The 18,385-nt window shown below is 36.3% G+C and overlaps 1 protein-coding gene across 2 annotated transcripts; it reads right to left on the bottom strand.

The window, feature by feature from the left end:
* Positions 1 to 72: 72 nt before the first annotated feature.
* On the bottom strand, positions 73 to 16,835 carry CDK12 (cyclin dependent kinase 12). Of its 2 annotated transcripts, NM_001258363.1 has the most exon segments (18): positions 268 to 2,286; positions 2,998 to 3,266; positions 3,732 to 3,936; positions 4,636 to 4,832; positions 5,064 to 5,291; positions 5,998 to 6,117; positions 6,204 to 6,322; positions 6,968 to 7,085; positions 8,201 to 8,332; positions 9,323 to 9,490; positions 9,903 to 10,031; positions 10,462 to 10,582; positions 11,310 to 11,432; positions 12,604 to 12,718; positions 13,308 to 13,462; positions 15,267 to 15,663; positions 15,928 to 16,064; positions 16,527 to 16,783. In NM_001258363.1, coding segments are annotated over 17 exon segments (2,886 nt in total). In that variant the 5' UTR covers positions 16,016 to 16,064; positions 16,527 to 16,783; the 3' UTR covers positions 268 to 2,084.
* Positions 16,836 to 18,385: the final 1,550 nt, after the last annotated feature.

Here is an 18,385-nt window from a genome sequence, read left to right as displayed (position 1 = left end):
GTAGGCACAGGATCATGGTGGTTCCACCTGCATGATTTAACTTACCTTGTCTAAGAAAATGAAAGCAACTGGGACATTATCAATAAACGATTTATTTACCATACTGATATAGAGTAAAAAACTTACAGCACTAACATCAGGTCTCCTATTATTTACAAGTTAATAACCATTTAACTATTATATTTGACTTTGCATACTGTACAAGAAATTTACATTAGACAACAAATGTTCAGCAAATGAAAAATAAACATTGTTCTTATTCAGAGAAATTAAACTAGATTACATACATACGTTATTCTTTATTATAATATTTACAATTAACTACAAAATATTTATGCACATGAGTTTTACAGTTCATTTCGCTCGAGGAGCGCGGGCGCCGCCACTAGAACTTTTGACAGAAGCTGTAAGTAGAACTTCAGCATAATTTTGGCACAGAGTTAAATTAACCTTTACCGCTTGTCGAACACAACCTGTTGTATTCACGACCTAACAAAATTCGATTAACAAACTAAAATTACAACACAGTACATAATCTTCCCCATAAGAATAGAATTTCTATTATGAAAAACCTAACATTTCTCTTAACTGGCTAACGCCAAAATGTCTTTTACCCTGACAATCTTACGAACGACACACATACATTATCTATGTTAAATATACAAATAAAACTAATGGACATCAAGTACCTACATTTCATTAACTATAACTAATAGGATACAAAGATATCATCTAGTGATCGCACGAAAAAAACGATGCTTGAATAGTTTTCACTGAGAATTTAAAATGCAAGGCTGAGATTAAAATAATACTAATTGAGCTAAGAAACATACAGAACTAAATCAAGTGCAAATAAATCTCTTTGGCCTTCTTGTACGGAAACGGAATGTCATTACCGTAGACAAAAAATATTGCACTTTACACATTAAAAACATTAAAGTTATTTAGAAATAAGCCAAATTTTAATATTTCGAGATTGTTAAATTATGCTATTGTATATTTTTATAAATTCACAAAATCCGAACCCAAATGATTCTCATTCATATAGTTTAATAGTATTTTTAAGAAATATTGTTTTTTCAAGTTTTTAATGTTTTCCCTTTGTCCCTTACATTTCAAAATGATCTTTACTTCATTCAATCACACACATAATCATTAAAAAATATGCCCGGATCGAATTCCTTCTCTTTGTTAAAAATTACAGACTAAAATTTGAGACTGACCTAGGCTGAGATGTAGAGAATTTTTATTTCATGATCAGTTAAATAAAAAGTAGTCAACGTGTTCTTATTAGTGTTGTGTCAAAAGTTCTCAGAAACGGCTCCCGAGATAAAATGCATAATGCAATACTTTGGTTTTTATTATATTAAATTAAAAAAATTATATTAATTTGGTACGCTTTCATAAATTATTAAAAACATACACGCGTACACATTTGAGGCCAATTGATTAATTATCTAAATATTCATCACTAAAATTATTTAGAACAATAGGGTTAGGAAACAGACGCTTTCTTTACTAACATTAAAAAGGCACGCAGTTCACTCCGGCTGATAACATCGTGGTATTTACATTTAGAACGACGAACACGCCGCTAATAATCGCTTAAGAAAACATAATGGTAATATTGCTCAATTTAAATCTTCCTCGAGCATAGAATGGCCCCTAACATTTTATCATCAAATAACAACACAATTGTGATGAATATTATATATGAAGTCACATTAACAAACGCAATCTTGGAATGCATGGATTCATAACATTTTAAACTCAAATAAATATTCAGGTAATATCCATAAACACAGACAGTCATTGAAAGTGATTAACATTATTTAAAACACTAGAAAGGAAAGTCGGAGATCTCGTGTTAAGACTACGGATGCGCGTCAATTAACCCTATTATTCCTTGTATGCCACTCGAGTGCGCGGCCACAGCCATTGCTCCTCACCTCTCGTCCGAAGCTCAACTACCGAACAGTCGTTAAACACGTCCGCATTTCACTTAAAGCACCAAACTTCACTTCACTAGCAATGTCGCAGGAGAATCCGTGAACGAAATAACTTCCGATCACTGTGTCCGAGTACTATTTCACTTGTCCAACAACATCGGGCGGAGGCTCAGACGGTTTGAATCCGTCTGTTTTGAAATCAGTCTGATCATTGGACTTGCTGTCTTCCGAGAAGTAAGGCTTCTTTCCTTGTTGTTCTTCCCTCTGTTGCCTGCGCCGCTGTTTCGACCACAGCTCGTGACAGTCCTGCCACGTGGGTAGCTCCGGCGGAGGCATTCTGTGAATTATTTATGATTTTAATAACTGGGTATTCCTATATGGTATCCCTAACTAATAACGCTACACTGGATTACTAATTTTATGTGTAATAAATAAATTACAAGAAAAATTCAATTATAAAATTATATTCCTATCCAAGTGTAAGGGAAAAAAAGCATTTAGTCTGTTTTGTAATGCTTACACTAGGATCTATACTTAATATTATAAAGCTAAAGAGTTTGTTTGTTTGAACGCACTAATCTCAGGAACTCAGATAGCCCATTTATTGAGGAAGGCTATAGGCTATATAACATCATGAGACCCATACAAGTGGAGCACCAATAAAGAATGTTTCACAATATTTTCACTTTCTACGTAAATGAAGTAAAGGGTAAAATTTAGCGTTATGCCAAAGTAACTATTCCACGCGGACAGAGTTGCGGGCAAAAGCTAATTATAAAATTAAATAAACCTTAAATTCGTCATTCATAGTATTTGCAATACACTAAATAACCATGATTCTCATTTTTTTTTTTGGGCAAATGTGACTAGAAAAACTGGTGAAATGTGTCTTTATACATGTTCTAAATATATATTTCTACATTGGTACTCTAAAGTCAACGGTAGTGTTTAGTGAAGTTATTTGTAGATACAGCATCATTACGAGCCTGCTGAGCTCAACGATACACAGTACTCACTAAAAAGGATTAAGTAAAAAACACAAACTCACTGATCTGGCACAATATTCTTAAGCCAAGGACTCTTCAACGACTCTTCTGCGGTGATCCTTTTTTCCGGATCCAATTCCAGCATCCTGTCGAGCAGGTTGAGTGCTGGAGTGGGCATGAAAGCGAATTGTTCCCGAACACATCGCTTGTGGAACCGTTTGGGTCTAAGAGTGTGCCACAGTGGGAGATTCACTACATTAGGCCACACTCCCGGTACAGGAGTACCGCACGTCCGGGATATCATTTCCAACTGCATCATCTCTACACTCGCCTGTTAAAAACAAAATCAATTATTAGGTAATATAAATCGTAGTGATTGGAGTGAACAATTACTGCAGATTGAAGTTTTTTTTTATATACATATAAAGTCAAAAATCGAAAATCTTTATATACATTTTTAAACCTTCCCTGGACTTCCACGAATAATTCAAGACCAAAATCAGCCAAATATACATTATACATAGCGTGGTATGGACATGTGATGCGTAGAGAGAAGATGCAAGTGACTAGGAGATGTATGGAAATGATAGTGCAAGGTAGAGGGGGAAGAAGTCGACCAAGGAAGACATGGATGGAGTGTGTGAATGACGATATGAGAGAGAGAGGAGTGAGTGTTGAGATAGTGTGACGGCTGATAGAAGAGAATGGAAGAGAAAAATTAGCTGTGCCGAGGTGGGGTCACCTAGTGGGATAAGTTGGAGAAAAAGCAGAAGATATTATTACATATTTTATTTACCTGGAAGAGCGGATGTTTGAGGAACAGTTCTCCAAGGATACAGCCCATAGACCAGACGTCTACTGCAGGTCCATACCGCTCCTCCCCGAGCAGCAGTTCAGGTGGTCGGTACCACAAAGTTATCACCTTGTTAGTGTAGGGTCTCTCTCTGTCCTCCGCCTGCCACAGTCGAGCCAAACCAAAGTCGCCCAGCTTCACTTCGCCTCTGATGTACAAACGGAAGTGCCATATTTAATTCAAGCGTTCAGTGTGCTTAGTGCGAGTTTCTTAACGTTCTCGATAGCGTAAAAGTTAGCCCAATATTGTATGCAGTTGGAACAGCGCCCCTAGCGGCAAACGTAGGCAAACGATCCCAATCCATACAAATATGAGCTAACTTTTACGCTATCGAGTACGTTAAAAAACTCGCACTAAGCACACAGATACCGTTTTAGATCTTTTTAGAGTTAAATCAAATGAAGACAACTTTACACACAACAATTAAATAATTTAGTATCATTAGCCCCACTCCAAGATTGATTATGATGATCAGAGTCACTTACATCATACATTAAAGTGTCATGAATAAAACAAAACAATCATATCAAAAAGCTAAAGTTAATGAAAATCCTTTTTTGTTAACTAAAAATGGATGAAAATATATCTCCATCACTGAAGGTGCTATCTGTCATGGTAGCTTTATCATCAATACCTCCAACAACAATGTTATTGTTATGATAATTATCAGCAATAACAAATCCTGTTAATTAATCAATCATAATTTTGACCGTGCAACAAGTTAAGCTTTCTGCTAAATCATTGTGTTTTCATTGAAGTCAATTAAATTAATTGTACCTATTTCAATAAATTACAGCAATAAATTATTTTTGTATATTAACAAGGGAACACCAAACAATTCAATTACCTGTTATTCATGAGTATATTACTGCATTTAATATCTCTATGTAAGAAATTCTTCCGATGACAGTACGCTAATCCATCCAGCAATTGCCTCATTATAGATGCATTGTGAGACTCTGTGAAATCCACCATTTTTGACTCCAAAAGACCCATAAGATCGTGGTCCATGTATTCAAAGACCAAATAGAATGAGCCTTTATCCTGAAATAATTTTTAGATAAAAATAAATCTTATATTTACTGTTCACCCTTTTCACATTTACCTAGTGAATATCAAAAAATTTACGGTTTCAAATCTATAGTCAATTGTTTTAATAATTTACAAAACTTTACATTCTAATAAATGAACTAGGCATTTAATTCATGTAGTTTCTAAAATTGCCAGTCACATTTGCCACTGACAATGGCTGTAGAGTTCTCTGCGACCACATACCTTTCTGAAGTCCATAGCATCCTGTTTGTCAGTCACAATTTCTCGTAAATTGACAATGTTCTTGTGATTCAATTGCCTTAAAATCTTGATTTCTCTCACAGCCGTGATCGGGAAGCCCTCCTTTTCGTTTTCGAGGCGAACTTTCTTCAAAGCTACCAACTGACCTGTGTTCTTATCTTTGGCTTTGTAAACTTGTCCATATGTTCCTTCCCCAATTTGTGTCAGCACCTGGAAGAAGCACGACAATTTACTGTAATTAAACGATTTCAATCGTGAACTCTACTACTATGGTTGATTTATTCTGTTTTTATATAAATTCCAGTCATTTAGAATACACTCCGACCCGACCTCGCTTCGCTTCGGAAACATTAAATTTTATTATTGATAGCCGAGTCCCCCGATGTTACCCGCGGTTATTGTCGTATCGCGGGTGACATTGCGGGGCGAAGCACATTGAAACCTCAAAAAAAACAGGTTGTCTCCACTATGTAATGGATGTTATTATACATATAAAACTTCCTCTTCAATAACTCTATCTCTCTATTAAAAAAACCGCATCAAAATCCGTTGCGTATTTGTGAAGATTTAAGCATACATAGGGATATAGGGACAGAGAAAGCGACTTTGTTTTATACTATGTAGTGATTGCTGCGTGCACGGTCGACATTTATAAAATGATGCAATGAAAAATAAACAAAGCTGTGAAATACTGTGACATTCATTATTTAAAAAAAAAGCAATAACCAATAGATTTAGAGACTTAAATGTTTAAAAATATCTGTGATTTGAGCATGTAGGGTCGAATATAGTAAGTTTTTATTCCAGATTTATTCTAGAGTATTGTGTTAACAGTTTAATACAATATATTATGAAGATTAAACAGACATAGTTTACGATGATATTGTTCTAAAAATATTAAAATATATAATGTTACCTGGAAGCCATCAACGCATTTTTCCCCCCAGTCTTTGGCGTGGTGCGTGGGCGTCGCCACAGGAACAATCTTGGAACCTCTTCGCTTTAATATTTTTGGCCTCTTGAGTTTCGAACTCGACTGTGAAGCAATGTGAATTACATTATGCCCGGTATTGCTCGAAAGAAAAATACCCCTAAAGTCGAAGGTACAAGAACATTACTCACATCTTTATTGCTTTTCTTTGAACTAAAGACATGCGAGTATTGTTCGTGTCGCGAGGCAGGCGGCGGTGTGGACCCGTCCAGCTCGTCTCCACTCAGCTCGTCTGTAGCACTAGTTATCACTGCAAAAATACGCAACATATTTGATTATATTTTATCGCGTCATAAAGAGAACACACTGTAGCTAGCTAACATAACTACACTTACAGAGCACTTGCTTTGTGACAAAGTCTTAGTTATGTTATCACCTCATAAACCTTACCAACAACTTAATAAAGATAATTAAATGTAACATTTAGTTATCATTTCTCTTCATTGTGTTCTTTGATATTTTATTTATTTATTTACTTATTTAATTAATTGAACTAACAAAGTGATCACCAATACAGAACATCGCCGAATTCACAAGAATGTATGTGACTCGCGTCACCTCAATTTATAAGTACAAATGACAACGTAACAGATGACCACATCTTAAAATTAAACAATAAGTATAATAATACTATGATATATTATACAACAAACTCCAGAATAAAACATCCCTTAGTTTAGTAGCCCCATAGTTTAGCAAAAGTGGTCAAGTCCACAAGGTTTCATCATTGAAATTCTATATTCACAATAATATAAATTAACAAAATCGAATTATTATAATGTTATTTTGCTTGATAATTTTATACATAGAACTATTGACATAATATAATACGCGACAACGTGCAATGCTGCAATAGTGCAATGGTTTAACTAGATTTTAGAAATATTTTAATTACCAGGTGGCATAGGCAAATTCATAATGCCAGTTCTCTTGGGTTTTTCTGGCTTTTTCACAGGGCTAGGTGAAGGCGTACTTAATGGACTTTCGTTCACCAACGTTTTTAAGTCTTCAACCTGTAAAAGGGCAGTATTGAACATTAACAGAAAAAAATAATTGCAAGTTCTGTAAAACAATTATTTAAATAACAGTTAAAACATCAATACATTTTTAAGCTATTGCATAGATTTTATCACGGGCTTTGAGCGCGGCGACTGAATCAGGAAATTCTGTAACGAAAATAACCTGACACTACGCCTACTATGTAGCTCGCATTCAACACATTCACACGTTGCGCTTGTGTAGTGTTTGTGAATAAGCGCGAGGCGTGACGTCACACTGCATGCGCATCATGAAAAGTCTGCCCATTTCTCTTTCGCGCGGTCTAGCTTATGAGTGTGAAGGGGATAGTTAATGTTTTGCTTTTATTAATGTTTAATATAGCGTGGTCTTGTTTTATTATTGTTTTAATATGAAATTATCATTGTCTAATTATAATTGCATAAGTTGATAAAAAATGCTATGCAATAGCTTTACCGCGGCAGTTCCTGAGTGCCACACGAGTATTTTTTATTGCTTAGATCGGTGAACGGGACTCACAGCCCGCCTAGTATTAAGTGGTTACTGGAGCCCATACACAACTACAAAACGTAAATGCCGCCACCCACCTTGAGATATGAGTTCTAAGGTCTCAGTATAGTGAAAACAGCTGCCCCACCCTTCAAGCCGAAACGCATCACTGCTTCGCGGCAGAAATAGGTAGGATGGTGGTACCTACCCGTGCGGACTCACAACAGGTCCTACCACCAGGGTTTCAGTCAATGGACATTAATAATTTAATGGCTTAGTACATTTTCTGTTTTGAAAACCGACGAACAAGCGATAGATTCAGAGAAACTATGGCATGTATATAACATAACATATATAACATAACAAGCATAACTAATATTTCCTTCCATTATTGCATTGATAATAGGTAGACATATTCACATCCCACTTGCACTGAATACCGCTATCTTGAGTCATTGAGATAATTTATTGGAGGAGTTTTATTCTAAGGGCAGATAATTCTTGAGAGTAACTTCGAGGGAGAATTGCGCAAGCCCAATTTGTGCAGGGTTAAAAGATGCACGTCGACCAGTAGGCATGCAAATTTAATTCATTTATTTTTTTGTTCGATTTTCAAAGTCACCTGTGTGTTTGGCGGCATGGGCAGCTTGGTGAGGCTCTTATGTTTAGGCGCCGGTTGTTGATTGTTTAGGAACACTCCCTCTACCACGCTGCTCGTCTTCGGGGGCGGCACCGGCGCAGGAAGGGGTATCTTCTGAAAATGCAAATGAATAAAATTCGCAGGGGGTCTATAATTTTACATGGTAATAGAGTGAACGGATAAACTACTTAGCCTTGTGTTCACCCAGTGGTAGAAATTAGACTTAATTAGTATTGACACAGCAAATTTTACATTTTAGTACTACATTTTGTATTTGTGGAAAAAAAGGACTAATTATTAATTATTTTACTGATAACACTGAAGCTTGTTAATCGTCATCAAACTTTTACATTTTAAGATTTATTTATGATGTGATGGTAAATACGTGACAGTGCAGTGGAGAATTAGCCTTTAATCCAAGGTTCAAGCAATTTCTTTTTAATTAATTTTCCTCAAACTCACTTCAGTGGTTTGGGCATGAAAGGCAAGAGAGATAAGAGATATATTCATTTAAATAATGTTAAGTGCGATATATCAGCTAATAGCATAATGGAATTAAATTTCAAAAAAATTTAAATGACAATAACTTTTAAGAAACATCTGATTTTAATGCCACAAATCCTTAACATAGTGTACGAAATGAATCCGTTTGAAACCATATGAAAATACTTTTAGTAATTCTGTCCGCAAACACACAGATAGCAACCAATATTAAGTTCAAAAATAAGAGCCATGTTAACTCAAATGAAAGATTTTCATTCTAAAATCGACGTTTCCGTAACTGGGAGGTGCGCTGTCAAATTAAGCATTATGTAGTTTTTTTTTTATTGCTTAGATGGGTGGACGAACTCACAGCCCACCTGGTGTTAAGTGTTTACTGGAGCCCATAGACAACTACAACATAAATGCGCAACCCACCTTGAGATATAAGTTCTAAGGTCTCAGTATAGTTACAACGGCTGCCCCACCCTTCAAACCGAAACGCATTATTGCTTCACGGCAGAAATATGCAGGATGGTGGTACCTACCCGTGCGGACTCACAAGAATTCCTACCACCAGTGATTACGCGAATTATAATTTCATCTTTATCTAGTTGTGATTACCTGATCAACGAGCGTTTGTTCTCCGTTGGCGGCGGGTGGCGGCGAAGGGAGTGCGGGGGGCGAAGCGGCGGGCGGCGGCGGGGGGATGCCTTGAAGCATCCCGGGGGCGTCGCTGACGACCACTTCCGTAACTTCTTTTGGTACCTCACCATTTTCTTTCAACGTCGGCTGCGAATTCCATATTGTATTTTTTCAAATTTGAAATTCGAAAAGCAAATCTGCTTCTTATTTGTTGCTACGAAACTAAGTTTTATTTTTATTGCACGCTGTTATTCCTTCATCGTTGCAGCCAGTAACATTTGTAAGGTACATAATTCATTACAAAAATAACTACCTATTTGCTGTAACAACGCCACGATCGCATCACTTGATACGAATACACAGAGCTAATCTTTTAGACCACAGTGACTTCAAATAAAAACTGATAAAAACCTTTCAGAATTAAAAAAGAAACACGAAACACTGCATTACATTCAATCTCCGTTTTGTTTGATAAATTGTTTAATTTTATATTTTTATCAGAGTTTATTATGTTTACCATTAGCACCTCGGCTATCTACCGTTCTCATTTTTGACTCACTTTTAACAGACTGTCAGAGGTATTGTTGGATAGCTCGTCGATGGTAACCACGTCCTGGTTATTTGACGTGACCGTTGACGCTGCACCTTGAGACTCTTCCTCCTTTTGGTTCAATATTTCTTGTAACTTCTGAAAATTTTCATCGAGCATTTAGCTTAAGTTAAACAATATTCTGTGTTTAAAATTGAATCATATGATTGTGTATAGTTTGTACGTACATATTTATTTTGAATGTCTGAATATTTAAACAGACTTTTATCAGTGGAGGAAAAACAGATGTCTTATAGAAAAATATAAAATTATATAAAGATATAAATATAAATAACAATTTTTATCGGACAATTTTGTGAAAATACGATATTCAACGTTCATGATCATGTTCAATGACTTGTTTCCAAAGGATCAGTCTAAATACTAATTAAGTGTTAAATTCATTATTTATATGTAACGTCAAAGTCACACTGAACCAGAGCCATTGGTGACTGACCTACAGATGCTCGAACCTTTACTAGTTTACTAGAAGTAGTAACCTTCAGTTTAAGACTTATAATATATTCACCTTTGCTCTCTTGTGCTTGTCCTTAACTAATTCAGCAAATAAACTGGTATCGCTGATCTTTTCCTTAAAGTCTATTCTCCTCTGTAAAGTCGCAGGTGGACTGGGCGAGTCGTGCCTGGTACTGCAAAGTTATAAAACATTTAATGAATAATTTGTCTGATTGGTAACAGCCTAATAAATAGTAGAGCCCCGATAATCTCTTACTAAAAGGTTACTTAAACATAAACACAAGATAATAAGAATGTTGCTAAGGCTCAACTGCAGTGTAAAAGTCAATCTTTCTAAAGAAAATGAAATGAAAATAATAAACGTGAGTCTTAAGCTGGTTGGCACGGTTACATAAAAGTAGTTTTATTTATGTCTACACCTCGCGAAAACCGACGAAACGGTATAGAGGGCTCTTATACAATAAATGCGTACTAGTGGTCGCCCTGTAGTCGAAATTTGACTATAATTAATTTAATTTAAATAATAATTATAAGTTAGAAACATTACTATGGTTCTCTTGTCTAAAGACTTTACTTCTATAATCACAAATTTCGCTAAGGCTACACTATAGACAAATAATATTAAATAAATCAATATTAATCTATCCTCAACTTGACCACAGACTTTAACAATAAACAAAAAGAGTATATGTGCGTGTGTGTGTATGTGTCTCAAATACAAATGTTTTATTGGTTTAAGGTATTTTTTATGAATTATTTAAAAAAAAAACTTAGCATTGTGCACTCCTCTATATTCTCTATAAGTGTGGGAAATATCATACTCCTCCGTCCGCACAATTTTCGTAAAAAGGGGTAAAGTTATTGCTTCACGTATTAATATATAGATGGTAGTGTGCGTACCGGTGTCTGTCCCGCGAGGGGTCCCGGTGTCGGGCGCGGTGTCGCGGCGGGGAGGCGGTGTCGTCCCGCCGGCGCCCGCGAGACACCGAGCGGCGCCGCTTCAACGAACTGCGACTGTGTGATCTGTAATTACGTCTTGTTTACTCTAAAGGTCTGTAATCTCAAAGACAGCAAAAGACAGATTTAATCCTATTCATTGCGCAAGTGATATTAATCTATACTAATATTAGTAGCTAAAGAGTTTGTTTGTTTGAACGCACAAATCTCAGGAACTAGTGTTTCAATTTGAAGAATTCTTTCAGTGTTAGATAGCCCATTTATTGAGGAAGGCTATAGGCTGTATAACATCACGCTAAGACCAATACAGGCGGAGCACCAATAAAGAATATTTCAAAATCGTTTTTTTTTCCTTTTGAGAACTTCCGCTGTGTATGCTGTGAAAACGGTTAAAATTGAACTAAACATTATATATGACAGAATTGTTCCCCTTTAAAATTTCTAAAAAAAGTCTGCAACAGTATATGTCTATATTTTAAGGTTGACTCACTATAACTTACAGGATGAGATGTCCTACTTTTTTCCCGCGGTGCACATACTATTTTTTCTCCTACCAGGCCGAAAGTTCGACATTATAAAAAACTTAACACCCGTGGAGTACCGAGCCGGGGTCTAGGGGCGAAGCCCTGGCGGCGGCTTGGTAGCGCGGTGCCCCCCGACTCATAAAAAAAAAGAATTTAACTGTTTTTTAATTTTTAAATAAGCTACTATTAGGGTAAGCTGGGTAGGCAGCGGCTTGGCTCTGCCCCCGGCATTGCTGAAGTCCATGGGCGGCGGTAACCACTCACCATCAGGTGGGGGGCCCGTCTGCCTACAAAGGCAATAAAAAAAAATATATTAATTGAATAAGAACTGTCTGATGAACTCGTCTTTGTTTAATACTTCACTATTAAATTTTATTGCCTTTTGTTTATTCACTTTTACACTGAACACAATATTATATGTATATACAAATTAACCGAGCACAACAATGGCGGAAAATTTTAGATGCGTGAGAGCAGACGTAGACACTAACGCGTTTGCGCACTTGTCAGTACCCAGAGAAGAAAAGTTACACTTTCTTCCCTGTACAGCGGGAGTAAAACCGAGCTTTCGGCGTCGGTAGGAGAAAAAAATATTTTCACTATCTACTTAAATGAAGACGCGGGTAAAATTTAACGGTATGCCAAAATAACTATTCCACGCGAACGAAGTCGCGGGCAAAAGCTAGTATGTTATGAGTGTATAGAGTAACAACCTGTGTATGGTCCGGACGTGATGTCGCTCGCGGCTGCGGTGGCGGCGGCGCGGCGTGCGGCGGCGGTGGCGGCGCGGACTGTACTCGCGGGACCGACACTCGCGCACCGGAGAGTCTGACGAAAAATATAAATAAAAATGATCCCACTGTATTCAGGCAACACACAACTTAAATTCAATATAATAGATTGTCAAATATGATCATATTTTATCTTTTACATCACTGCTGCCAGATAAAATTGCTAGTGTTCCAATCCCATAAGCAATCAGAAATTGTTTGCATCAAGTGAAAGTTAGGAGGATATTATTATATATATTACTAGCTGAGTCCCGCGATGTTACCCGCGGTTATTGTCGTACCGTGGGTGATGCCGCGGGGCGAAGCTAGTCTAAAAAAAAGTAGCCTAAATTACTCCTTATATCATCAGCTACCTATCAGTGAGTCTCGTCAAATCTCTCCAGCCGCTACAGAGATTAGCCGGAACAAACAGAAAGACAGACAAAAAAAAGTTGGTATATGTACTTACGCATTTAATAAAAAGTGGTTATTTTATTATTACAAACAGACACTCCAATTTTATTTATTTGTATAGATTATTGTCACATAAATAACTCTGTGACATATTGGTGTCACATTTACGATAATCAGACGTTATAGTAAGGTCTTCGGTTCGAGATAGTTCGGTTAATCAAAAATTCACTAACCAGAGACCATAATGGGCGACTGTGGTATTCGCTGCTCGTGCCAATATTCTCGACGTCCCCGCTCATAGTCCTGCTCGGTGTCAGAGTCTATGGTCACTGGCTCTTGATAAGGCGGTGCCACCGGTGTGTGTGGCGTCGTGGATTTCTGACGTCGCCTATTGGAAATTTATCATAATTATAAGCTTTATATGAAGCTAAAACAAACCCCAACAGCATATCACTACATATACTAGGTATATTTAATATTTTTGGGCCCAAATCTATTAGCAATTATATTTATATTTATAATTATATTTTCTGCTTGATATTATAATGTAATTCAACATCAACTACTATTAGGGTTTAGAGGATGACTACAATGGGAATCAGGGTCTACCATACTCTGAGCATCATCATTTGTAAGTAAACAATTTGAACAGTTCCGAGATGACAATACTTATTACTGCACTTGAACATGTGTTGACTTTTCTTTTAAATCTGTTTGTTCACAAAACTTTGAAATAACCTCATTGCACATACGAAACAACTCATAACAGATTCAAGACATTAACTGTATCAAGGTCAAGAGCACTCTCAGTGCTCCATCAGGAGCTTGTTCATGCTAATCAGTTTGTATTAATTATTATCTCAACAAGGAAATTAGAAGAGAGACTTTCTTAAAAGACTACTGTATTCACAAACTTTTAGTGTTTAATATGTAAGATGAGAGATGCTGTTAAAATGGTGCTATCAAGTTGAAGTCTAAAATTCAGTTTGTTCTGAGACAAAAACAAAATTAATCAAAGAGCATTATACTTATGATAAGATAAAAACATAGTAACTAAACTACTAATAACTTTTGGAAGAACATTCCATTTAATAGTTTTTAGTACTTATAATAATGAATCTGTATAGAAGTTTGACATAGTATATTAAGTAATACACTGAGTATTACGTACAGCAGGCTGTACCTTTACGATTTTTTTTGTAAGAGCATGACTTTTATGTATCTAAGTAGTGAGAAGTAGTGGAATCTTTTGACATAATTTTCATCACCTTCAATATGTAAGATAATAAAATATCAAGAACACATATCAAGAATGAATAACAATAAGAACTTTTATTACTTTGGCCTAATACAAAAAGTTGTACCAAGAGGTTAAAATATTAAGTTCAATTTGCAGTAAAAGCATATTCTTTTAGATTGCAAATAAGATTGTTTTTTATAATTTTTCTCTATTAAAATATATTTAAGGTATATATACAATACACACAAAATATCAACTTTAAAAAGATCACAAAGCTATGATTATTTTAGTATAAATTTCATCAACAGCTTCTGGGAGCTCATGCACAGTATTTTTCCGTAATACTAGATTTAATAAAAATTATCTTTTTACTTTTCAATAGAACAGTTCAGTACCACAATACTTCTTAAATCATGGATGAATAAATGGGACTATAAATATTTAGGGGGCTATTAATTATATGATTGAATGATAAAACCAAATTTCTAGGGTATAAATTTGCATAGGTCTAAGGAGCATTTCCAGGGACAAAATTGCCTATGTATGCAGAAAATATATTTAGCCATTGTTTTTTTATTGCTTATTTGGGTGGACGTTCTCACAGCCCACCTGGTGTTAAGTGGTTACTGGAGCCCATAGTCATCTACGACGTAAATGCACCACCCACCTTGAGATATAAGTTCTAAGGTCTCAAGTATAGTTACCACAGCTGCCCCACCCTTCAAGCCGAAATGTATTACTGCTTCACGGAAGAAATAGGCAGGGTGGTAGTACCTACCGACGCGGACACATTAGAGGTCCTACCACCAGTAAGTATTTTATTCAAGATTAATTTTATGTACTTATTTACATTTATTTATACACTTATTTTCTTACCTCACCATTAATTCAAGTATGATTCCAAGCAGACGATAAATAAAGTAAAACAATGCTAATAATTATAGTAACTCACCTAACAGGAGATCTGTTTTCTCGAGGTGAGTAGGAAATTATATTATGATGAAGAGAATGCGTTATGCGATGCCTTGGCGACGGTTCGTGGCGCAGAAGCGGTGGCGTCGTAGGCGACACAGGAGAACAGGAGCCATTTCTTAAAGGAGAAGAGGGCTTTTCCCATTCGCTTATAGGCACTCGCGTATACCGCTGCGGAGTTGCTGGCCTCGCCGGAATCACCTCTGGCACGTTATCATCCGGCGATACGCTTTCTAAGCTTGCAGACCTTGACCGATGTTTGGACTTCTTCTTCCTTTTCTTTTTCTCCTTCTTACGTTTATCCTTTTTCTTTTTGAACCTTGAGAGGTCGTCGTAATTCTCAGGTTCATACTCGTGTGCGTGACGTTTCCTCGATGCTGTAGACGAAGAATCTCGTTTAAGAATGTAGTCATTGATTCCTCGTTCAGACGTTACAGATATCGTCTTGTTGTCGAGAAAAGTGCGTATGGGACGGGACTTTCTCGTTCGATCAAGATCATCTGCGATGTGCCGGCTAATAGAGCTGGTTTCGCTATCGATCTCGCCGGCTTCCGGGGCCGACAGATCCTCGGAACTCACGTCAGAATATTCTACCAGAGGTTTAACTGAATTGACTGTGGCATATGACTGTTCATTGGTACCGCTTGAGCTCCTGTGTTTCTTGTGACCTCGTTTCTTGTGCTTGTCCTTGTGATGTTTAGAATGTTTCTTATCGTAGCTGCGCTCCATTTTTTGAGGGCGGATTCCCGCCCGGCGTCGCTCTGTTACATTACACCATCTGTGAAAATACGTTGTTCCTGTATTTTTAATCAATACTTCTCGATTGTCGTCGATTTTTGCATTTTTATATTCAGAGCATAGAAATATCATAAAGACTATATTACAGCCAACCAAAACAGGAGTGTCGATGTTCTAGTGACAGTACTGAATTAGGTTTGCAACATTTTGATAAGTTCACCGTGAGTTTCTATGTTTAGCTACGTACTAGGGACCACCTATATCAGACAATTAAATTTGGGCAATATTTTAAAAATGACATTCGTAACTTGTTGTCTTTACCATATATTTATTAAATTGCATTAGCATAGGGAAACTTAATGAATCTGCAAATTTTGCAAATTAAAATGGTTGTATTCTAAATTTAGGTAATCGCAATTTTAGTAATTTAGCAATGAAAAAAAGTAATCCACAAGCATACACTTCAACAGGCAATTAACAAACATAAGTAAATAAATCTTACCTTACAAATAAATGGACGTGCGGCGGTAGTAGGCAGGAAAATTTATTTCTCAATTCTTTGATCTGAGTAGGTTACGAATTTCTTATCTGAATTATGTACAGTATAGGCTAAAAATTGGCTCAAATATATATTAATCTTAGATGTTTATGTTTTATTTAGTTCTATTCCGCTAATCATAAAAATGAAGAGCGCATTATTCATAAAATTACATCGGATTAATTTTCTGGACTAAGGACGACGTTTTTAGTCGGCCATTTGCTTTTTCATTCGCTTTTCTTTCATCATCGCTTAGTGACGTTATCTCATGGCAACTCAGTAAATGTCATCTGATCGATATTCTGTCGTTCAATGTACATCACTAATACAACATATTATCGTATTTTGTGGCTCATATCGATGTTTGCTAAATGTTCAATTAAAGGATTAAATTATAATAAAAGAATCATTTCTTGGCATAATATTATGTTAATAGCAAAAATATCAATAAATATATATTTTTTAAATATAACTATCCGTTGTGAGTTCCAAAATTTTAGTAAACAAATACGTAATGAATTAATATACTAAGTAAGAAAAGTCTTCAGAGTATAAATATAAACGTCACACATAGTAATTTATATTTTATCACCACTGTTGTTCAACATTAATATTAATAAGTGACTGGTACTGGTGACTATGTATTAAAAAATTAGGTATTTAAATTTAAATTTTCACGTTTGACATAAGTCAATACATTTTTTTTTTTGTCACCTTTACAAACTTTTAATACCTACCTGCTTACTTTTTCACAGTGTGAAGAAGAGACCCACAAAAGACGACATATGGATGGCTTCATTGGAGTAGTTTCTCTATTTTGTTAGCACACTGTGATGGCCAAGCGCCATTTACTAGTGCTGGGCGTATTGTCTACCAAATGAGTAAATAGCACCACCCTGTTTATTTCTATCACAAAGCAGCTTTTTTTTTTCTTCTTTTTTTCTACCTAAGCTTGTAGTAAGCCTTGAGAGGCTATTCCAGCGTAACCTTAACTAGTAGGTGAGTTCACGGGGCTCAAACCTGACGACGTTGCTAACACGAACCCTAGCAAGAGCCGTGCTTCGCAGAATCTACCACCGAATCGGAAACGCGACCCACTGAGAAGATCCGGCGAGAAACTCAGTGGGCTGTGTCTGAGAGTTAATTTACTAGTCGAGCCTTCGTCGCAAGCGACGGGTTCGACGAGAACGGTGACCGGTGCTTGAAGTACCTAGAAGCACCGTTAGTGGATCGGGAGGATCCGAAATGACGTGTTTTGGGCGACATCGACTGCTTTCCATTCTTTCCGCAGGATCGGAAATGTAGTTACCGGCGGCCACGATGAGAGGGTTCTCGTGTCGTGCCGCTTTATCAAAGTGGTCACAAAGCAGCAATGCAAATAAATAAATAGAGAAATATGTCAGCTACTAAGCTTTTGTTTTCATTAATTAACAAACCCTAGATATTGCTTGAAGATTATTTTCTTCTTAAATATCAAGTGGAATATTTGAAAAAGATTTGCCACAATAATTCTTACTTAGCGTATTAAAAAAACTCCTCAGAATAAAAGTTTTCAAGCATTCACCAAGGTCTGCCTATCGGGCAGCGTTAGTAAACGGTAGGTATTAAAGACCAACTGTACCAGGCAAGCATGTAAGCAGGCAGGATATATTGTGTAAACATAATAATATGTTTTTGAGAGAGGTTTAGAAGTTTGATAGATAGGTAGGTAGTTGTTTAAACTATTTGGCAGCGGATTTGGAAATTCTGGAATAGAATGGTAAAAGCAATCATAATCCTTTGTGTTAAATAAACATAAAGCTAAAACTGTGATTAACTAAATT

This window comes from Bombyx mori, chromosome 8 (assembly GCF_030269925.1).
Source record: "Bombyx mori chromosome 8, ASM3026992v2".
In the NCBI taxonomy this organism is placed as follows: domain Eukaryota; kingdom Metazoa; phylum Arthropoda; class Insecta; order Lepidoptera; family Bombycidae; genus Bombyx; species Bombyx mori.
Note: the sequence above shows the minus strand (reverse complement) of the source record. Positions and strands in the feature narration are given on the sequence as shown.

Bases quoted from the DNA above. Each gene is read 5' to 3' on its own strand.
- CDK12 (XM_012697916.4), bottom strand. From the start codon at position 16,015: ATGGAGCGCAGCTACGATAAGAAACATTCTAAACATCACAAGGACAAG. The intron at 11,433-12,603 runs GTTGTTACTCTA...ACGTAATTACAG, and splicing joins CACGTCCGGACCATACACAG to ATCACACAGTCGCAGTTCGT. The intron at 3,267-3,731 runs GTAAATAAAATA...TGTTTTTAACAG, and splicing joins TCAAACATCCGCTCTTCCAG to GCGAGTGTAGAGATGATGCA.